Consider the following 20,335-nt stretch of genomic DNA (forward strand, 5'->3'; position numbering starts at 1 on the left):
AGACCCTGTCTCTAAAAAGAATAAAAAATAAATTAGCCAAGTATGGTGGTGCATGCCTGCAGTTAGGTAGTTGGAAGGCTGAAGCAGGAGGGTTGCTTGAGCCCAGGAGTTGAGGCAGCAGTGAGGTAAGATCACACCAGTGTACCAGCCTGGGCAACAGAGCCAGACCCCGTCCCTAAAAACAAAACAAAACAAACAAAATCTGAGAAGCTTAGGTAAAAACTAAGGAAATTTGAGTGAAGTATGGACTTCAGTTAGTAACAATGTATCAATGCTGGTTCATTAATTGTCACAAATGCAGCATCCTAAGATGTTCACAGTGAGAGAAAGTGGGTGTTAAGGGTGGTTACAAACTGTTCTGTCTTAGCAATTTTTCTGTATATCTAAAACCATTCTGAAAAATAAAGCATTTTGGCCAGGCGCAATGGCTCATGCCTGTAATCCCAGCACTTTGGGAGGCCGAGGCAGGCAGATCATGAGGTCAAGAGATTGAGACCATCCTGGCCAACATGGTGAAACCCCATCTCTACTAAAAATACAAAAAAAAAAAAAAAATTAGCTGGGTGTGGTGGCGCATGCCTATAGTCCCAGCTACTTGGGAGGCTGAGGCAGGAGAATTGCTTGAACCCAGAAGGCAGAGGTTGCAGTGAGCCGAGATCGCGCCACTGCACTCCAGTCTGGTTGCCTGGCAATGGAGCGAGACTCTGTCTCAAAAAAAAAAAAAAGAAAAGAAAAGAAAAATAAAGCATTTTATCAAAAGTCCACTAAGTATGATACGGTTTGGCTAGAAGAGATAGTCACCCAGAGCAGAGGCAGTTTCTCTGGTACATGAGGTCTGCAAGACCTTTGACCTAATACGGACTCTGAAGCCAGAATGCCTAGGTTTGACTTCTGCCTTTACCATTTATCAGCTAGGTAACATTTAGCAAGTTATATAAACCCTTTGTGAACAATTTCATCTCTGAAAAGTAGGAATGATAGCCCCTACTTTGTCATGTTGCAGTAAAGATTAAATGAATTAATGTGTATAAAGTGCTTTAACAAGCCCTGGCACACAGTAAATTACATATAAATATTTTGTAAAACTAATAAAAACTATGATGACTAAAAGTTCCTTTAGTAATTAGCTATAAACATACAAGGTAAGGAGATGTGGGTTTGATTGTTATGAACCAACTAGTGGTTGCCATAGACATGTCAGAACCTTGACAACCATTATTAGAACATTGCCATAGCTTTTATAAGTGGACAACCTAAGCTGTGTTAATCTGACAAGAAGGCTAGAAAGTTCAATACATCTTCCTATTACTCTGCATATCTTATGTCTTCCATCCAAAAAGAATCAACTTATAGGATAAATAATCACCTCATGGTAAGTAAAACATGACATTATCTTCATTTTACTGATAAGAAAATTGGAAATGGTAGGTTTAGTTGAGGTGACATCACTTCAGGCTACCCAGAAGAGGCACTAGAAATAAAGGATCGGACCAGTAATCCCTAATTCAATCATTTTCCCAGTTGGGTTATCCTACCTCCCCTTCCTTGTAAAGGAAGAACTTGTATGATGCCAGTTTGACACTTCTTGGTGGCACTGACAAATGCAAAGAGACTGACATCAAGTCAGAAGGCTCTGCCAGTTATCAGGAAACAAACATGAAGCAGTTACTGGCCTCTTCTCTGAGGGAGATGGCTATCATGGAACCCAGACAATTAGGCTCTGATGTTTCAGGCTCCAGGTCATATTAGCTTCATGTGCAAAGCTGGAGTAAGGCTGGTTTTGATCACAGGCCATATATTAGGTTTTTCTTTTGTCTGGCATAAGCCAGAGCCATTCTCAAGGAGGTCTTTATGGGAAACTTAATGATCTCCCAGGGAGTGAGCTGTGCTATAAGAAATGCTATGAAATGTTAGTATTTTGGAATGACAATTCTCCAAAGCAGTAAATGACCAAATGACTCTGCAGAACCCTGATAAATTATCCATTAATAAGCTGGCACATAAACTGTGCTCATCCGATAGCTAAGCAAAACCCATCTAAGCATTAACTGAAGTATTTTGTTAACCCAACCAGGGCTTCCTCCAATTCTGGGCTTCAACATACAGTTGTCCCTCACTAAACTTGGGGGAAATGGGTTCCTGGATCCCTTCATATGCCAATATCTGTGCATTCTCAAATCCTGCAGTTTGCACTGTGAAACCCATGCAGGTTGAAAAGTCAACCCTGCCTATACATGAGTTTCACATTCACGAATATCCTCATTTTGTTGAAAAAACTCCTGGTGTAAGTACACTCACACAGTTCAAAGCCACGTTGTTTAAGGGTCAACTGTTATTAGTCATTAGGGAAATATAAATCAAAACCGCAATGAAATACCTACCTCACACCCACTAGGATAGCTATAAACAAAAAAACAAGCATTGCTGGTGGGAATGTGGGATATTGTAGCCACTGTGCACAACAGTCTGGCAGTTCCTCAAGAGGTTAAATATAGATTTAACATATAACCCAGCAATAAAACTCCTAGATATAAACCCAAAAGAAAACATATCCACACAAAAACTTATATACAAATGTTTATAGCAGCATTATCCATAAGAGCCAAAAAGTGGAAACAATCCACTTTTCAAGGATGAATCTCGAAGTGATTACCTTAGGCATTCACTTCCAAATCCAGCTGTACAATGACATCACCTGGGAAGCTTCGGCAGCTCCCTGGAAATTTTTGAGGATGGGACACCTGGATTAATATTTGAAATCCATTAAACTAGATGATCTCTAAGGTCACTTATAGCTCCAAAGATTATATAAAATCTACAATAGTGGGTCACCAACGCCCACATCTTTGAAGAAGAGACATTACTGGTACTTGGAACAGATCTCCCAATAGGTCCTTCTGGAAGCCTAAGTTGGTTCTTCTCTTAGGCATCCTCCCAACCTCCCCAAGGTTGGATAAAGATATTCTTAATGAAAGGATGAATTATAGCTGAAGGGATAGGCCACATCTGATTACTCTGCGTAGGCTGCTATTCTAAGAAATCACCCCATTTTAAAGAAAGCTACTCCTTAGCACAGAGCCTGTCACTGCAGTTGAGAATAACTAGTCCCTCCTTCTATGACATTTATAGAAGTGGTTGGTTGGATAGAATGAAGTAATAGACTTCTAACAATCCCAGGCTTTCTGCTTATCAGCACCTGTTTAGTCATAAGCTGACTAAAGGTTCAATGTTTATAATGGGACTTATTTCTTATTTTATTTCTTAATATTTAAGAACCAAGCTGAATCATGTTCTTCTCTTAATATTTAAGAACCAAGCTGAATCATGTTCCTGCTTTTGACCGCCTGCTGGTCTCGACTAAAGACACCAGAAGAGACACGAAGGTAATATTACAATTATTGCCCCAGGCCCATTCCATTATTTCCTCCCACAAATCTGCCCATAGTCCCTCAAGGGACAAATATTCATAATATATGTTGTTAGGTGAAGTCATTAAGCAGTGTTTGTAAGATTGGAGGCAGGGTTGAGGAGGGATGGCCAGTTGTACAAAGTTAAGTAAATCAAGGAAGAAAAGCATCCTTGGGGGCTTTGCTAAGGGGCTCCCATACCACCTTCTACTGCTTTGGCTGGGCCTTTTATGGTACATGCATTGGGATTACTGCAGGTCAGAATCCCAGACACTAAAAAAGAGTATAACTCTATGTTTAGCTTAAAACCTAACTGTTGTTTTAAGACTTTGGCTCGTTTTTCTTTTTTCATTTCTAGGAATGTGACCATACCTATCATTGGCTTGGACAACTCAGGCAAAACTCTTCTCGTGGAGACATTCCAAAAATGTAAGGAACTAAGAGCATTAGACACTGGTGTGGGTATCCCATGCACCCCAGAATCCAGTTAATAATCATTCCTTCCCAGCATTACTTCATAGCCCTCAGTTTCCCTCTTTTTGTGGATAAACACCTCCCAACACATACACTTGACAGAGTCTCTCTCTCTCCCTCCCTCCCTTCCCCACGTTACAAAAACAGCCTGTTTATGTAATGTCTGTCACCTGCTCCCTTTACAAGATATCCTAATTGAAAGTCCTTTCATAGGGTCAGTATGCATGGGTTAAAACTATGTAAAGCATTGCAGTCAGTTATGAAGGATAGCATGTTTGAAATGACGTCTAGTTTCAGGGCTCAATTAAAGTGGAATTTGGTCTAGATAAGAGAGCCAAGTGTGGGATGATGAAGTTTAATAACAGGAAATTCCGTGACAGCTAATATTCAGAGTTGGAGCTTGAGAAATGTTGTCAGTTCTGATATGTGCAAGTTTAATACCAGATCTCTAGTTTAATATCTTGACATTTCAAGAAGCAGTTACACAGAATTTCAGAAAGCTACTATACTACTTGTTAAGGAGCAATCAAAGAAGCCAGTACTGTCTGTCGCAGGATGCCCTCCCCCCATGTTTATTGAATAAATGAAGTAGTATGATGACATGGTTGAGTTTTATCTAACCTGGCATCCCTGAACAAAAAGGGCTAACCTGACTCCTCTGACGCTGACCTACCTGAAGTCCTCCTCAACTTCCTTGAACTATAGCAACAGCCTTCTGGCTGATCTTGTCATCTCCAGTTGTCCCCCCAGTATTCAATCCACATAGCTACTAGAAGGACTTAATATAAAAGTCTGATCACGGCACTTCCCTGCTCAAAACTGTTCAGTGCCATTATCTTTAAGATAAAACTTAAGTTTCTTAGCAGCACACAAAGCCCTCTCTGAGTTGGTCCCCGAGTCTTCCTCCAGCTTCATTTCTCATGCTCTCTGCACATGCCCTCTAATAAAGCCACAACAAATTACTTGCCATCCCCCTTTTCTAGTTCTGTACATATGACCCCACTACTTAGCATTTTGCCTCCACTATTATCTACCTGCTAAATCAAAAGCCTCAAATCACAGCACAGCTGGATGTCAGGAAAACCTTCCCTATCAGTGCCCTCCTTCAGCTCCCACTCTATTCCATGCATCGCTCTGGCACGCACTTATTACAACATCATCAGGCAACTGCAAGTCCATCCCCTAAATTGTCAGCCTCTTGAGGAGAAATAATGGATCTTTTCCTCTCTGTATCTTTACCCTGTGACTTTTTAGCATTTTCAGGGAGGTATTCAATAAATATTCATGGAATGGATATTCTGCCCATTCCACCATTCACCTGATACAACATGTTGCCATTTTCTTTTCTATTCTTTATTCTTTTTTTTTTCTTTTGAGATGGGGTCTTGCTCTGTTGCCCAGGCTGGAGTGCAGTGACACAATCTCAGCTCACTGCAACCTCTGCCTCCCAAGTTCAAGCGATTTTCATGCCTCAGCCTCCCAAGTAGCTGGGATTACAGGTGTGCACCACCACACCTGGCTAACTTTTTGGATTTTAGTAAAGATGGGGTTTCATCATGTTGGCAGGGCTAGTCTTGAACTCCTGGCCTCAAACAGTCTTCCTGCCTCAGCTTCCCAAAGTGCTGGAATTACAGGTGTGAGCCACTGTTCCTGACACCATGTTGCCATTTTCCTTTTTCTTTTTTTTGAGACGGAGTTTCACTCTTGTTACCCAGGCTGGAATGCAATGGTGTGATCTCAGCTCACCACAACTTCCGCCTCCTGGGTTCAAGCAATTCTCCTGCCTCAGCCTCCCGAGTAGCTGGGACTACAGACACGCGCCACCACACCCAGCTAACTTTTTCTGTTTAGTAGAGATGGGGTTTCACTGTGTTGGTCAGGTTGGTTTCGAACTCCTAACCTCAGGTGATTCCCCCTCCCTCGCCTCGACCTACCAAAGTGCTAGGATTACAGGTGTGAGCCACCGTGCCTGGCCACTGCGAATGTTTTTAAGCTGATTGCCAAGAACAGATAATTGCCTAGGAAGGAAATGCCAGTCTGCAAGTAATAACTTGTGCGAACATTTGAAGACACCAGCTATAAAATATTTTGGGACACAAGCCATTTTGGGATTTTTAAAAATTTATTAAATTTTTATGGGCACATTGTAGTTGTATATATTTATATGTGAGATATGTTGATACAGACATACAATGTGTAATAATCAGATCAGGGTAAATGGGGTATCCATCACCTCAAGCATTCACCATTTATTTGTGTTACAAACATTCCAGTTGTAATCCCTGTTATTCTAAACGTACAACAAATTATTGCTGACTATAGTCACTCTGTTGTGCTATCACATACTAGATCTTATTCATTCTAACTACGTTTTTGTACCCATTAACCATCCCCATTCCCTCCCCTCACTACCCTTTCCACCCTCTGGTAACTATCCTACTATTTTTTTTTTTTTTTTTTGAGACAGAGTCTCACTCTGTTGCCCAGGCTGGAGTGCAGTGGCACGATCTCAGCTCACTGCAACCTTCCGCCTCCCAAGTTCAAGCAATTCTTCTACCTCAGCCTCCTGAGTAGCCAGGATTACAGGCATGTGCCACCATGCCTGGCTAATTTTTGTATTTTTAGTCGAGATGGGGTCTCAACATGTTGGCCAGGCTGGTCTCAAACTCCTGTCCTCAAGTGATCTGCCTTGAGGACAAAGTGCTGGGATTACAGGCATGAACCGCGCCCAGCCATATTCTACTCTTTGTCTCCATGAGTTCAATTATTTTACGCTATGGCTTCCATGAAACATAAGAAATTTATCTTTCTGTGCCTGGCTTATTTCAGTTAACATAATGTACTTGTTCTGTCTGTGTTGTTGCAAATGACAAGATCTTAATTCTTTTTTATGGCTAAATTTTATGTATCCATTGTGTATATGTACCACATTTTCTTTATCCATTCATCTGTTGATGGACACTTAGGTTGCTTCCAAATCTGGGCTATTATGAACAGTGCTGCAATAAACATAGGACACCAGATAGCTCTTCGACATACTGATTTCCTTTCTTTTGCATGCATACACAGCAGGTGGATTGCTACATCACATGGTAGTTCTATGTTTAGTTTCTTGAGCAACCTTAATAGTGGAACATAATTTATCTTCCCACCAACAATGTATGAGGGTCCCCCTTTCTCCACAGCCTTCCCAGAATGATCAGTGTGCTGAGGAGAAGAATGTATACCTGCATTCATTGGATGAAATGTTTTATAAATATCTATTAGGTCCATTTGCTCTATATTGCAGATTAGGTACAATGTTTCATTGCTGATCTGTATAATCTGTCCAATGCTGAAAGTGGGGTGCTGGAATCTCCAATTATTACTGTATTGGGGTCTATCTCTCTCTCTTTAGCTCTAATAACATTTGCTTTGTATATCTGGATGCTCCAGTGTTGGGTGCATCTATATTTATTATTTTTATATACACTTGCTGAAGTGATCCCCTTATGATTACATAATGACATGCTTCGTCTCTTTTTATAGTTTTTGTCTTGAAATCTGTTTTGTCTGAAGTATAGATACTCCTGCTCTTTTGGGTTTCCATTTGTATGGGGTATAATTTTATATCCCTTCCAGTCTATATGTCTCTTTGTAGATGAAGTGTTTCTTGTAGGAAACAGATCATGGTTTTTTGTTTGTGATTTTTTTCCACTCATCCACCCTATGTCTTTTGATTGGAGAGTTTAGTCTATTTATATTCAATGTTATTATTAATAAGGACTTACTACTGCCATGTTGTTATTTGCTTTCTGGTGTTTTGTGGTCTTTTCCTTCCTCCCTGTCTTCCTTTTCATGAAAGTGATTTTCTCTGGTAGTATGTTTTGATTTATTGCTTTATATTTTTGTGTATCAGTTGTAGGTTTTTTGATTTGAAGTTACCATGAGGCTTGCAAATAACATAACCCATTATTTTATTTTATTTTAATATTCATCCACTGCCATCTGGAAACCCCATTATTTTAAACTGATGACAACTGTGATTGCAAAAATAAGCAAAGAGAAAACTAATATTAATTGTACACTTTAACTTCATCCCCTCTGCTTTTTAACTTTTCATTGTTTCTATTTGTATCTTATTATACTGTCTTTAAAAGTTGCTATAGTTGTTACTTTTGATAGGCTCATCTTTTTTTTTTTTTTCTGAGATGGAGTTTCGCTGTTGTTACTCAGACTGGAGTGCAATGGCACAATCTCGGCTCACCGCAACCTCCGCCTCCTGAGTTCAAGCAATTCTCCTGCCTCAGCCTCCAGAGTAGCTGGGACTACAGGTGTGCACCACCATGTCCAGCTAATTTTTGTATTTTTAGTAGAGATGGGGTTTCACCTTGTTGACCAGGATGGTCTCGATCTCTTGACCCCGTGATCCACCCGCCTCGGCCTCCCAAAGTGCTGGGATTATAGGCCTGAGCCACCATGCCTGGCCCACTTATTATTTTTAAGTAATCTAATACAGATATAGCAAATATCATATCAAAGTTGTCACTGAAAATTATCTGAAAGCCGTAATTTAAAAGTTCATTGCCTAACATGAAATCAGAAAAGATGTTATGAAAATCACATTAAAACATAATAATACATACACATATACACACATATATATGTATTCTCATTTCCAAAGACCAGAAAGCATATTACTAACTTTTCACGTTAATGATTCATTTTGGCAATCCTATGGAAAATGTCACATGCAGATCTAAGACTATAAATAAGAAGTTATTGATTCTAGTTTTAGTGTTCCCAGGTATGGGCATAGAGAATGTATAAAGTCATTTTGCTCCTAATGTGGGAAGACAGCCAGGCTAGAGCAGTCACTTCAACAGACTGGCACACATATAAAGGCTATTTTTTTTGTTTTTTTGTTTTTTTTTGAGACAGAGTCTAGTTCTGTCGCCAGACTGCAGTGCAGTGGCGCAATCTTGGCTCACTGCAACCTCGACCTCCCAGGTTCAAGTGATTCTCCTGCCTCAGCCCCTCAAGTAGATGGAATTACAGGCATGCACTGCCACACTCAGCTAATTTTTGTATTTTTAGTAGAGAAGGGGTTTCGCCATGTTGTCCAGGATAATCTCAGACTCCTGACCTTGTGATCCATCCGCCTCAGCCTCCCCAAGTGGTGGGATTACAGGTGTAAGTCACTGAGCCTGGCCTTTTTTTTTTTTTTTTTTTGAGACAGAGTTTTGCTCTTGTCGCCCAGGCTAGAATGCAGTGGCGCAATCTCGGTTCACCGCAACCTCCGCCTCCTGGGCTCAGGCAATTCTCCAGCCTCAGCCTCCCACGTAGCTGGGATTGCAGGTATGCACCACTGCATCTGGCTAATTTTTTTTTTTTTTTTTTTGTATTTTTAGTAGAGATGGAGTGTCACCATGTCGGCCAAGCTGGTCTTGAACTACTGACCTCAGGTGACCCCCCACCTCAGCCTCCCAAAGTGCTGGGATTACAGGTGTGAGTCACCACAACCAGCCAAGGCTGCCATTTTCAACTGCGTTTCCATGGGAGCTGAATGAGGTATGGAATTCCCTATGAGGTTTTATCTTCTGGCTATAGCTTTTCAAAGGAAAATGTATCTGAGTCTAGCATGGTTTCTTGGAAGAGGTATGTGGGAGACGACTTCATACCCTTATCTACAGTAACAACCACCGTAAACATTTATTCAACACCTACTGAGTATATGGTAATGCAGACATCCTCCTTCATATAGCTTTTGTTTTGTTGGAGAGACAAGGCAAGCACAAAAAGAGATGAAGGACCAGCTAAACAGACCATGTGGTCAACAAGAAAGAGAGAAGTGCTGGGTGTGGTGGCTCATGCCTATAATCCCAGCACTTTGGGAGGCTGACACAGGCAAATCACCTGAGGTCAGGAGTTCGAGACCAGCCTGGTCAACATATTGAAACCCCATGTCCACTAAAAATACAAAAAATTAGCTGGGTATGATGCTACGTGCCTGTAATCCCAGCTACTCGGGAGGCTAAGGCAGGAGAATTGCTTGAACCCGGGAGGTGGAGGTTGTAGTGAGCCAAGATCATGCTACTGCACTCCAGCCTGGGCGACAGATCGAGACTCAGTCTCAAAAAAAAAAAAGAGAAGTGAGAAGTAGATAGGCCAGAGAAGGTTTCCTAAACAGTACTTGAACTGGGTATTGAAGAAAGGGTGGGAGAGAAGGGCCTCCTGTTCATCTGTTCATTTATCAGATAAATTCAATGATGAATGTGCTTGGCATCACGAATATAATGGTGAATAAATATCAATAAAATTGAAAGCATCCCTGTCCTTTACAGTTTATAACCCAGACAAATAAATCATGGAATTTACAACACTGTAATACGTGCTATGACAATGGTAAGCCCAGAAGAAAAGTACCCTATCCAGATCGCTGGTGGTGAGTGGAAAACTCTAGAATAAACAAGATCAAAATTGATATTTTTAAAAATAGGCATTAACTAAGCAAAGAGTAGAAGTGTTCTAAGCAGAGAGAACGGCATCCTGTAAAAGCCCAGTGAAAGAGGGAGCATGACATTGAGGTAGAATGGGAGAAGTAGGGGCAAAGGACCTAAGGGAAGAACAGATTGGACACTTGTCAGGTTACAGCACTATGAGATAGGTCTGGCAGGTTAGGAGGTGAAGGAGTCTGTGTTATGTCTGGGATACTCACTAAAGGTTACTGAGCCCGGAGAAGACAGCATGGGTAAAGCAATGATTTAGGAAGATAGTCCCTAAGTATGGGCAGGGTGGCAGGATGCTTCAGTAGGATTTCTCTGAGCAGGCTCTAGTCAGAGTTCAACAAATTATTTGATCTAACTATATTTCCCTACTTTGTGATTGCTTTTCCTCTCTTCCCCTCTGCAAAGTACTTCCCAGTAGGATAGAAAACTGCTTGAAATCGGAACTGACTCTACGCCTGTTAGATGAGTATGGAGTTTCCATCTAAGTGATTGCTTCTCTTATTTTCCCCTGTGCGTAGTACTTCCCAGTAAGACAGACAATTGTATGAAATCGGAACTGACTACACTTTTGTTAGATAAGTATGAACTTTCCATCCATGACCTGAATGGAGATCTGAAGGGCCGAGAAGCATGGCCAAACTACTACGCACAAGCACATGGGCTTGTTTTCGTCCTGGATTCCAGTGATATAAGACGCATGCGGGAAGTAAGGATCATCTTAACACATCTGCTGCCTGATAAAAGAGTGGCAGGGAAACCCATCTTACTGTAAGATTCTGCCTTTCTGTCCTATTTTCCCTTCCCAATTTGTACCCTCAAAAGTATAGAAATGAAGGGTGGGGTGGTCCCTTTGTCACACCCAGCTATGCCTCCTGTTCCCTTAGGCTCAGTGAGGCAGAGCGGCCCAGTTCTCTGTGGGCTGTTTCAGAGCTACTTTCTACCACACATTGCCATGGGGGACATGTTACCTAACTGTACAAAAGTAATTTTAAAGGAAAGCATCAAAGGGAAATGAAAAGTGGTATCTACCACCACCACCCCTTGACCCTTCCTGAATTTTCTTATCATCTTTTTTGGTCTCTGATCCTGAAACTTCATGATAGCAGAGAACCCCTATCTTGTATAATTGATGCCAAGGACCTCCTCTGATCAGATTGCTCAAAAGTTACGTAACTAGCACTTATTCCAGGGAGATAATGCAGGTGGCCAATTTTCATCCCTGCCCCCAACTCCCTTTATGCCTCTTTCATTCCTCATTAGCAACCCCAACTAGAGCATGAACAGAGTTTGGGAAAGGATGTAAAAACTCCAAATCTGTTCATAGCCCAGTTAGCAATTCTAATTAAAGTTTGATAGCATAATGTAGGGGAAGTGAGAAATGAGCCCTTGGGGGGACTATCTTGGATTCAAATGATTTGTGCAATACTTCCCCTCATTTGGAGTTGGCTAGAAAAATGTCTAGCTCATCTCATTAGGTATGTCTTTAAACTTAATTCCTGGATATTTAGCAGTTATAGTAGAATTTGTTCTCCTCCTCTTTCCCTTCTTTTCTCGCCTTTTGCTTCTATTTTGGTTTCAGTCTTTCACTCTTTTTTCCTCCCTCTCTCACATGCCGTTTTAGCCTAGCAAACAAACAGGACAAGAAGAAAGCCCTCATGCCTTGTGATATGATTGATTATCTATTTCTAGACAAGCTTGCGAAAGAGAATAAGTGCCCATGCCGATTGGTAAGTGTCAACCCCTTTCTTCCCTCTTCCTCTAGAGCCCAGCTAATGCAGCCCTTGGCTCATTCTATAATCAGCCCCATATGCTGGGTTTGGGACAAAGCCTCTCCCTGTCAGGCGACACCCACAGTGATGCCTGACTTTACGGTGGTAACAAATATTGCATTCTGCCTTCAAAATAGCTCTGTAAAGTGGACACATGAATATCTCCATTTTATGGATAAAAAAGTCAAGGCTCAGAGACTCTACGTAACTTGGTCAAGGTCACACATCCAAGACACCACAACCACTTTATTAAAGGACCTCAGCTTTTGTGTCTGTCATTTACCTTCTCAGATGTGAATGCTGAGTGACTCCTAGAAATCTCAGAGCCTCTCTAGGCATAGCAGAGCTTATGTGTTCCTCCGCTCTTTGAATAATAGTGACTGGTTCTGCTGGTCCCAGAGGTCCCAGGCTCCAGGTCTGCAGCCTTCTCTTCTCTTTTGTCACAGGAGCCATGTTCAGCCATCAGCAACCTTGACAGAAGAAACCATCAGCCCATAGTTGAAGGACTGCGATGGCTATTAGCTGTCATTGCTACTCACGAGCTACCACCCACCTTGAGCATGCCAATCTCCAAGGAAAACAGAGGCTCTGGAGAAAGATGCTCTTCAAGCAGGTACTGAGATGCCTCTATGAGATTTACTGATAAGTAGCGGGGGTCAGTCTTCCTCACAAGCAAGGTGTTCTGGGAGGTGCTTGGATTCTGGGTAACATTGAACAAGTCTCTTGACATCAGTTGGCTCAAATGGGGCTAGGGCAATGCCCACCAACACTCCAACATTGTTAGGTATACCCCACCCCTAGCATAACTTGAGTGGTCATGTGAGGGGAATGATTTTAATAAAGGTAAGCCAACCTATTAGCATTAGAGCTTCTCTAAAACAGGGTTACTAATCTCTAATTAAAGAAGAGAAATGTGGAGGAGAAGAGGAACATGAGCCCCTTAAGGAGCCTACTGGCATTATTCTATGGATGAATGTCATGAACCTACTCTGTATTCTCAGCTTCTAGTTCTATAATCCTCCCAATAATGAGGAATGATGGGAGAGGACAGAAATATTGAAAAGAGGAAAAAGAAAATAGTAGGTGATGAGAGTTTTGAGGAGCAAAAGGCCTAAACATCCCCTTGCTCTGTTGTCATTTTCATTGCCCAAAGGCATATGGCAGGGATGGGGTAGTAGCTGCACAGATAAATAAGCTTAGAGTGTGTCTGTTACTACTGCTGTCCTTTCCACCTTCCCCCAGCTTCTCTACCAGAAGTGGAATGCCAAAGAAGAAAAGGCAGCATCTAGAACAATATTCAATAGAAGCTAAGCCTCTAAAGTCAATCCTACAGGTAAATGGCTCTTTAAATGTTAATACTCAGCAACCAGTCCCTGAACACATGGGCACCAACTGACTTTTCCCCCCATCTTCTTGCTGTACAGAAAGAAGGTACAAGATTATGGCCTAAAAAGAATATGTCAGTAACGTTTGCTTTACATGATGAACCCATGAAAGAAGCTGAACATTCTAGAAGAACTAGAGCTCAGAATACTATGGAGCTTTGCTACAAAGCTCCATATGTTGATGACAATATTTTTTAAGGTAATGCTGGATCAGTGGTTAGAGAAGAAAACGTACATAGGCCTTCCCTAACAATTTCTACAACAGTATTCCAATTTTGAGCCTGAAATTCTTTCCTCACTCTATAGTTGGTGATTAGGAGAAGAGAAATAGAAGTACAGGAAGAGTGCTTGGATACCATCTTCTGGTAGTCCAGTATGATGCCCCAGCACTGGTTGACACATCTGTAGATGACTATAGGATGTTATCTTAAAGTTCATGATTCCAGTGGTGGAAATATAAGTACTTTAAAAATACGAACACACTATGAACCAGTAATCTCAATTCTTGAGCTGTCTCCAAAGATAATTACACAAGTACCCCAAAGATGATGCTCAAGGATGTTTAATCACAGCACTGTGTACAGTAACTAAAAGTGGGAAACAGCCTATATGTCCAATAATGGAGAATGGCTAAATAAATTAGGATGCATCTATACCATGGAATATTATGCATACATTAAAAAGGCTAATGTGGACTTATATTTACTGACATGGAAAGTTTCCCACAAAAGGGAAAATAGCAAGTTAGAGTACAGCATGTATAGCATGATACATATACAGATATAGAGATATTTGGAGGGATATCACCAAAAGATACTAGGTAATTGTGAGATGTAAAAGGCCTAGGTGCTGTACTTTTGGATTTTTGTTTTATTAGAATTTTTTTTTTTTTTTTTTGAGATGGAGTTTCGCTCTCATTATCCAGGCTGGAGTGCAATGGCGCAATCTCTGCTCACTGCAAGCTTCGCCTCCTGGGTTCAAGCAGTCCTCCTGCCTCAGCCTCCTGAGTAGCTGGGACTACAGGCGCGCACCACCATGCCCAGCTAATTTTTGTATTTTTAGTAGAGACGGGGTTTCACCATGTTGACCAGGATGGTCTCGATCTCTTGACCTCGTGATCCACCCACCTCGGCCACCCAAAGAGCTGGGATTATAGGCGTGAGCCACCGTGCCAGGCCAGAAATTTACTTTTTTAATAATAAGCAGATATCATTTCTCCTAATACAAAAAGGGCATTTTTAAAAAAGCTATGAGGGCTTAGAGGCTGTAGTTACTGGCCACTCCTTCTCAGTATTCCTAAGGACCCATCTCCAAGATTGTCAACTATCAATATTATAATGTTACCTCAGCTCTGAAAGGGACATGGCCTTTCATACTCCTGGCTACCTTGGAGCCTTGGGTTGTTACACCTACATATAGAGGGTGTTGGACTTGGCGTGGGCCACTAACGAGGAGACACACACTACTCTGAGGACAAGGGGTGAGGATGAGAGTAGAGAGTAGAGTGGCAGTGGTAGAAGAGGAAGTGTTTTTTTAGATATCAGTAAGTACCCCTAAATCTTTGTCCAAAATTTAAATCCATTTTCCTTTCTATAACCCCAGAACTTAGGGCAAAAATGAGAATGGATACCTGGGACACAGAAGAGATGTTACTAGAAAATTCATGTGAAGAAGCCTTTGGTTCCTACAGTTAGTACTCCTTAAATCAAGGGCAGAGGGGAGAGAGCAGGAGTGAGAGAAAATACGAGGCCAGGGCAGAGGATGGGTGGAGTGCAGTCTATACCCTGTTGGAAACTGGCTAATACCCTCCTACCCTGAAATGGTCTGGGAAGCACAGGAAACCTGACACTTGGCTTCACTTACAGTAACTGGCCTTTTTCTCTTTTTACTTTCAACAAACTACTAAAAAGAAAACAGTGAGAAATCAAAAGAAACATCTGATATCCCTCCCTCAGCAAACAGGTTCATCTCCAGAACTATCACGACTACTCAGTTTTAAAATTTCTATTGGATAATGTCTCTACACTCCCCATACAACTCCACCTACTCATCCTTGAGAACCCCTGTTATTCCTGTATATCTGTATTCTAGTCATCAAATCAATCCTATATCACTGAGAGGCTCGAGAAAAGTGAGATGGCATCCACTGAGAATGAAGACCATCTTGGTAAAAAAGAACAGAGACTTTACATCTTTGTACGCAGACGTTGCTGACAAAGCTTGTGACAATAAGTCACGGGTGATCAACCAAAATTGAGCCTTAGGAATACACATTTTTTTCTTTAAGGTTCTTGGGCAGAAAAGGAGTGGCAAAAATAAATAGAATTTATTTGTTGAAAATTCTGCTGTAATGAATCATTTTCAGTCACACCTCCATAAATAACCTTGTTTTAAAGCCCCAGCCACTGTCTGTGAAGCCCAGAACAATTGCTTTGCTGTTCCCAAGAACAGCAACTGCTGCCTCTACTAACACTTTGGTTAGCAACGCAAAAAATACAGGCACTTGAATGCATTCATCCCTCTATCCCAAGGGTGGTAGTGATAGTGATGGTAGTTATTTACTATCGCTACTACTATAAGTTGAGTACCTCTTATCTGAAAGGCTTGGGACCGGAAGCATTTCAGATTTCAGATTTATTTTGATTTGGGAATATTTGCATTATATGTACTTACTAGTTTAGCATCCCTAAATCCAAAAATTTCTAATTTTAGAGGATTTTGGATTTTCAGATTAGGGATGCTCAATCTGCATTACTTTCACCGTAGCAATGCAGCCACCATTTATTGAGTGATTCTGGATGCCAGGCCAGTGCTAAGTTCTTTATATCTATTATGTTATTCACAACAACCCTTGGGGGTAAGTATATACCTGATAGCATTTCACAGATGAGGAAACTAAGGGGCAGAAAAGTCAAATAAACTTGCCCAAGATCCCACAGCCTACAAAAAGCAGAGCAGGATGTTCTCACTCGTATGTGGGAGATTAAAAAAGTGGATCTCATGAAGATAGAGAATAGACTGGCAGTTACCAGAGGACAGGAAAGTGCGGGGTGGTGGGGGAATGAAGAGAAGTTGATTAATGGAAATATATATACAATATGATAGATTGGTAGGGTGACTATGGTTTATAATAATCTATTGTATATTTCAAACTAGCTAGAAGAGAATAACTCGAATGTTCTAGCATAAAGACAAGTATTAAAGGTGATGGATATCCCAATTACACTGATTTAATCTTCATAAATTATATGAATGTATTAAATTATCCTATGTACCCATAAAATGTGTAGTTCTAGCATAAAGACAAGTATTAAAGGTGATGGATATCCCAATTACACTGATTTGATCTTCATAAATTATATGAATGTATTAAATTATCCTATGTACCCATAAAATGTGTACATCTATTATATATCAATTTATAAATTAAATTGAATTTTAAAATTTGGGGGAGAGAAGGAAAAAAAAGTAGAGCAGGGAATTCAATCCCGATATTTCTGACTCTACAGCAATTTAAAGCCAGAAAGAAAGAGAAAGCTGTATCTAAGAAAAAATGCTGGCTGGGTGCACTGGCTTATGCCTAGCACTTTGGGAGGCCAAGGCAGGTGGATCACTAGAGGTTAGGAGTTCTATACCAGCCTGGCAAATATGGTGAAACCCCATCTCTACTAAAAATACAAAAATTAAGCCCAGGAGTGGTGGCTCACGCCTGTAATCCCAGCGCTCTGGGAGGCCGAGGCAGGCAGATTACCTGAGGTGGGGAGTTCAAGACCAGCCTGACCAACATGGTGAAACCCCATCCTAAAAAAAAAAAAAATTAGCTGGGCATGGTGGCACAAGCCTGTAATCCCAGCTACTCTGGAGGGCGAGGCCAGAGAATCGCTTGAACCTTGGAGGTGGAGGCTGCAGTGAACTGAGATCACTCCACTGCACTCCAGCCTGTGTAACAGAGTGAGGTTCTGTCTCAAAAAAAAAAGAAAGAAAAAATGCTGAAGTATTTTCATGCTTGTGTCAGCAGAATTATGTTAATGATCAATAAGCACACCAATAGTGGTAGCACAAATGGTTGATTCAGCACTTTCATTTTGCCAGGTATTGGGCTAAGTTCTTAATATATATCATTACCTTTAACCTTCAAAAGCCTATGAAGTTGATTCTATCACCACCATCTTATAGAGGGAGAAAATGATGTTCAGAGAGGTTAAATAATTTGTCCTTGGGCACTCTGGGACAGGAGGTGGCAGAAAGTTTTCAAACTAAGGTCCTACTCTCTACCCTTGCTCTTAGCTCTCTACCCTATACCATCTCACCAAGCAGTATAAGTCAACTAACTCATAAGTGCTTCTGAGGGATAGAAAGCTTGTACAGAAAGATCCCTCTTACAACCCCATCTAGAAGGTCTGACACTGCCGATGGCTGCAGCATTTGCTCTTATTGTCAAAGGAACCAACCCAAGCACCTTGTAGGTCTTTGATAGGATTCTGACTGAGGCACAGCTTAGGAATCATGAAGCTGATAGGAACGTTACAGAGCCTCTAGTCCAACCCCTGTTGTTATAAAAATGAGGAACTTTTTCTCTCTACAGAGAGGTTAAATGGCTTGACCAAGATGATACAGCTGATGGCTGGCAGAGCTGCTCCTAAAAATCCAGATCTCATGTGCCCAAGTCAGTGCTCTACTCTGAAAAAATACTGCATCCTCCCTGGGTCTTCACTGGCCTCTCAGCCCATATACCTACCTCTAATTTGCCTGATAAATATCGCTGGAGAATTCTGCTGACAATCACTCTCACCTGGGGATGGAAGAGATATCTCTACGGAATAAGAGTTTTATCAGGCAGGAGACTACGACTCAATAAACCGTAAGAAAACTGGATCATGCACATTTCTCTTTATGACATACGTGTTTATGAGGTAGGCATACTTTCTCAGCCAATAGAGAAGGGGAAGTGGATGGGAAAAAGGAATGGGAGTGTACCCTATGAAGGTGAGCTGGGTAAAGAATTTAAGTTGAACAACATCTAACAAAACTGAATTTCAGTTTATTGGCACACTTCCCTTTGTGCAATGTAGGTGTTCCGAGGTGTCAACCAAATTTTCCTACATAGAATCTATAATCCACAGAAAGTTATTTAAATACCCTCCCCACAATACATTTAGTGCACCCTTAGTCATGTAAAGGGAAAAAATTCTTTGAGTGAATCTTAATTTTGTTGTTACAGGCTGTTAATATACTTTACAAACCCCTTATCAAGCTGGGTGACTAGGCGATATCCCCCAGTGAAGGCAGGAATAACAGTGCCTACCTCACGGGCCTATTGTAAAGTTTAAGAGGGATGATATAGACCGGGCAGGGTGGCTTATGCCTGTAATCCCAGCACTTGGGGAGGTCGAGGCAGGAGGATCAGAAGGTCAAGATCGAGACCAGCCTGGTCATGGTGAAAGCCCGTCTTTAATAAAACACAAAAAATTAGCCGGGCATGGTGGCATGCGCCTGTAGTCCCAGCTACTCAGGAGGCTGAGGCAGGGGAATCGCTTGAATCCAGGAGATGTAGGTTGCAATGAGCCAAGACAATGCCACTGTACTCCAACCTGGCAAAAGAGCAAGACTCCATCTCAAAAAAAAAAAAAAATAAATAATAACTAAAAGGGATGATACACACAACAATGTTTAGAATAGTGCCTGGTATATCCTAAGAGGATATTAAATGTTAGCTACCATTATGTTGATTTAGGGAAGGAGCTCGGTGAGATCATTAGAAAGCTATAGTCCCCCTTCTGGGATAGGTATCCACTTTTCTGTAGAGAACAACCCAAAGAGAGATGTCTTAGACTCTCAAGTACAAAGAGCACAGAGAATCTAGAATTACAACCAATGCCTCCCATATTTTTGTCTTTGAGAATCCTAAATCTGCCAAAGAGGTTTTACAAATCTTTCTCAGTGGGACAGCCCAGGGACCAACATAAGGATAGTTTCTTGAGCTTGGAGGGCAAATTTTCTTAAAGGCAAGTAGTTGCCTTGGGGTTTCTTTTCTTTAGTTGTCAATGTCTTGGCCACTCTCCAGGACGTTTAGAATCTAGCTCCCATCAGAGGCACTTGCAACTTATTAATGACCCTGGCCTATCATTCACTCATATGGCCCTGGAGATGTTTCTATCTTATCTTTCAGGACAGACCTAAGCATTCTGACTAGAAAATTCACTATGAATACATAGCCTGGTCCTTCTGCTCTGAATGGTTTTCAACTCCTGTACTCTAGTCCGCATTTATCATTCATGTGTTATGTCTACCTGCCAGAAGTACTCTGTTAGCAGGGTTGTTGAGCAGTCTATGATCTCTGTAGGAAATGGGTCATACACTCAGCCCACAGCAAAGATTAAGAAAAAACAATGGCAATTCAGGGTTGGAGCATGGAAACCAGTAGTAGCTAAACTAGTTATAAATCCCCCAGAGATTCAAGTGTTCGGTGTTTGGGCCATACCAGTTGTTTTTATTTTGTTTTAGTGGCAGGGTCTTGCTCTGTCGCCAAGGCTGTAGCACTGTGGCACAATCATAGCTCACTGCAACCTCAAACTCCTAGGCTTAAGCAATCCTCCCACCTTGGCCTCCCAAAGTGCTGAGACTACAGGTGTGAGCTGCTGTCTGTGCCCAGCCCCAGCTGTGTTTTGAATATTATTCTTTCCTCTCAATAACCTCTTCAAATCACTCATTTTCAAGGCAGTTGCTACTGACAAGATGTATTAAGTGCACTGAACACAACATCACTCTTCTCAAGAGAATCCTGCCAACCAGTAGTCTTAACCATAAGATGT

General features: G+C 41.4%; 1 protein-coding gene across 2 annotated transcripts; it reads left to right on the plus strand.

Moving 5' to 3' along the window:
• Positions 1-1,265: 1,265 nt before the first annotated feature.
• ARL13A (ARF like GTPase 13A) lies at positions 1,266-18,390 on the plus strand. Of its 2 annotated transcripts, XM_078364281.1 has the most exons (9): positions 1,266-1,372; positions 3,311-3,383; positions 3,766-3,836; positions 10,888-11,137; positions 11,991-12,096; positions 12,585-12,751; positions 13,381-13,471; positions 13,563-13,722; positions 18,109-18,390. In XM_078364281.1, exons 2-8 carry the CDS (start codon positions 3,325-3,327, stop codon positions 13,719-13,721), a joined length of 903 nt encoding a protein of 300 aa, XP_078220407.1. In that variant the 5' UTR covers positions 1,266-1,372; positions 3,311-3,324; the 3' UTR covers position 13,722; positions 18,109-18,390. The 2 variants fall into 2 exon arrangements, with proteins under 2 accessions (XP_078220407.1, XP_035144014.2); XM_035288123.3 differs by lacking the exon at positions 18,109-18,390 and having other exon boundaries at positions 13,563-13,842.
• The last annotated feature ends 1,945 nt before the right edge of the window (positions 18,391-20,335 follow it).

Source organism: Callithrix jacchus, chromosome X, assembly GCF_049354715.1.
Source record: "Callithrix jacchus isolate 240 chromosome X, calJac240_pri, whole genome shotgun sequence".
Classification (NCBI taxonomy): domain Eukaryota; kingdom Metazoa; phylum Chordata; class Mammalia; order Primates; family Cebidae; genus Callithrix; species Callithrix jacchus.

What these genes read in the sequence shown, in the direction of transcription:
- ARL13A (XM_078364281.1), top strand. Translation starts at nt 3,325, where the DNA reads ATGTTCCTGCTTTTGACCGCCTGCTGGTCTCGACTAAAGACACCAGAA. An exon ending in CGTGGAGACATTCCAAAAAT is followed by an intron (nt 3,837 to 10,887) that starts GTAAGGAACTAA and finishes CCCTGTGCGTAG; the next exon opens with TACTTCCCAGTAAGACAGAC. An exon ending in GCAGGGAAACCCATCTTACT is followed by an intron (nt 11,138 to 11,990) that starts GTAAGATTCTGC and finishes ATGCCGTTTTAG; the next exon opens with CCTAGCAAACAAACAGGACA.